The 2,278-nt window shown below is 41.5% G+C and overlaps 1 protein-coding gene across 1 annotated transcript in view; it reads right to left on the reverse strand.

Moving 5' to 3' along the window:
- The window catches only part of LOC106518533 (interferon-induced GTP-binding protein Mx), a gene marked incomplete in the record, with an annotated part of 24,274 nt that overhangs the window by 17,037 nt on the left and 4,959 nt on the right, over positions 1–2,278 (reverse strand). Inside the window, 6 exon segments of the mRNA XM_014009873.1 lie at positions 657–814; positions 886–1,027; positions 1,121–1,243; positions 1,331–1,409; positions 1,485–1,683; positions 1,760–1,898. Of these exon segments, the coding sequence (XP_013865327.1) occupies positions 657–814; positions 886–1,027; positions 1,121–1,243; positions 1,331–1,409; positions 1,485–1,683; positions 1,760–1,898 (840 nt within the window).

The raw sequence follows: 2,278 nt of genomic DNA on the forward strand, positions 1-2,278 counted from the left end.
GAAATTCTGTGATTTGATTTGTAAAGACCCAGAACAAACAGCTGTCCTCTGGTGCCCGTCTACAATAGGAACCAGAAATTCAAGTGATGACATTACAAGTGAAAACTTAGTGTTATAAGACAGTTGGCAGATGCATTAGACCATGGGTGTCCAATCCTGGACTTCTTCAAGACACCGACAAAGTTTGATAGAAGTCATATTGTGAGTTTGCAAGAAGTAGCAAGAGGCATTTGTATGATGCAAACTCTGTCACAGTGGCCAGCTGTAGGAACCAATGGGTGAAACTCACAGATGTCCACACATGGCTCAGGTATCTGGTCTTACTGTGGCCAACTCCTACGATCTTTCTCCAGCTAAACATATGTGGGATCAGCAAGGTTGATAACTCCAAGCCAATGACATCTGCTGGGCCTTGAGGACCAGTTGCCACAGCTGTGAAGGTATAGTAGCTGTATGACTCATAGTAATAATTTCAGTACTGACACACAACTCTGTTTGGGCGCTCAATGTGATTTTTTTTCTCTGTAAGAGTATATAAACTCGTACACTGTTGCTTTGTTATAATATTACAGCTTTTGTTGCTTTTATCCAACCAAGTAAAAAGTCTGTCAGACACAAAACATGTAACCATGCCTTAAGAAATGCTTTCATTTACCTCCAATGTCTTTAAGTTTCCTGACAGCAGGTTCTTCCAGCTGTTTGATCTGCTCTTTGACCATCACCTCAAAGGTCTTGTAGTTGATGAARCCTGGAAGTTCTCTTCCACGGTACATGTCTTCGTATTCCTCCACCTCCCTTTCGATTTTGCTGTTAACTGCATCACAAACAACAGCATGTCACACCTGGTTCAGCAGCTGTACTCCACTGTTCAAAAAAAATACTCACAGTTTTCTCCTGAGTGCTCCAGGTGGGCCTTCCATTTCCCAAACTCTTTTCTGAGCACTGAAAAGACATTGAGTCTTTCTCCACACTTCAGCTCCTCTCCTGTGGTCAGGCTGATGGCATCCTGAGTGAACGCAGTCACTTTCTGCAGCACACAGTTGTTAAAGGTTTTAAATGCTTATTGAACAGATACAGTCTGTGTCATTATGTAGGTGTTAGGTAAATGTAGGAAGCTCACATCAATCAGGAAAACCAGTCGCTCTGCTGCATCAGATGGGGGTCCATTGCCATATCGGTCCAGCTCAGCCTGAGTCTGTTTTAGTTTTTCCTCTATCTGCTCTTCTAGTCTTGGAAGAGACCTCTGTAAATCACATATACTGTAAGTAGTCAAAAATCAGACTAAACCTAATCAGTTGTTAATTAAACTAAAACTGAAACAGCAATTCACCTCAATGTGATGAACCAGCTCAATTGTAAGTTTCTCAGCCAGTTTAGGAACAGTAGCATGGCCTCCACTGTAAAGWGTGCTGCAGAAAAAAACAACAAAAGTCAGATCTTGAAACAATTCATCAAAAAACGTGACATAAGCAGAGTGAACTTACTGGAAATATGGATGGTCTTTAAAGAAGGCTTTCTCTCTTTCTATTGCTTCAGTGAGCGACACCCTCTCAGTGATTTCCTTCTGACCCCTGCACTTAACRATCATGTAGCCCTTCTTCAGCTGGATGATTTCATTGTGGACTATTTCAACCACTGTCTCTTCTGTGCCTTTGTCCACCAGGTCAGGCTTGGTCAGGATACCTGACAGAAACAAAGGGGATTACTTATCTGTTCCAGAAAGACTGTGYGACATTTGTACAAAATCCCTTCTATTTACCCAGAGTCCTCTCTCCTTCTGGATCCACCTGCTGAGCCATCTTCAGAGCTTCTGTAGTCGCGATGTCCACATTGCTGGGAACCACGACCAAGCTGATGGTTTCTTGTTTTGTAATGAACTTCTGGATCAGTCTCTTTATCTGAARTGACCCATTTATATTGTTTTATTACACAACAGCAAGCTTTTTTGTGCWATGTTTTCAGTTTAKCAATTTATCCATTATCCATGCCTGTTACGGGTTACATATTAACAGCAATCAATGGGAGAGAGTTGAGGTACACCCTGAACAGATCACTTGTTCATCACATAGTACATTAGTCTCATAATGACAGYCATTTCATATTTTCYGTTTCATTTTGTTTTCTTAATCAACATGGAATTGCATGATTGCTATTGTTTTTGTTCTTCGCTTAGCCTTCAGAGGAGATGGACGCTTTTTCTGCTCTATCCTGAACAGCCCCTCCTACCCTGCTTTGCAGCTTTTTCAAGCCTTTCTTCTACCTACCATCTGAAAAAAAA

This window comes from Austrofundulus limnaeus, unplaced genomic scaffold (genome assembly GCF_001266775.1).
Source record: "Austrofundulus limnaeus strain Quisiro unplaced genomic scaffold, Austrofundulus_limnaeus-1.0 Scaffold62, whole genome shotgun sequence".
In the NCBI taxonomy this organism is placed as follows: domain Eukaryota; kingdom Metazoa; phylum Chordata; class Actinopteri; order Cyprinodontiformes; family Rivulidae; genus Austrofundulus; species Austrofundulus limnaeus.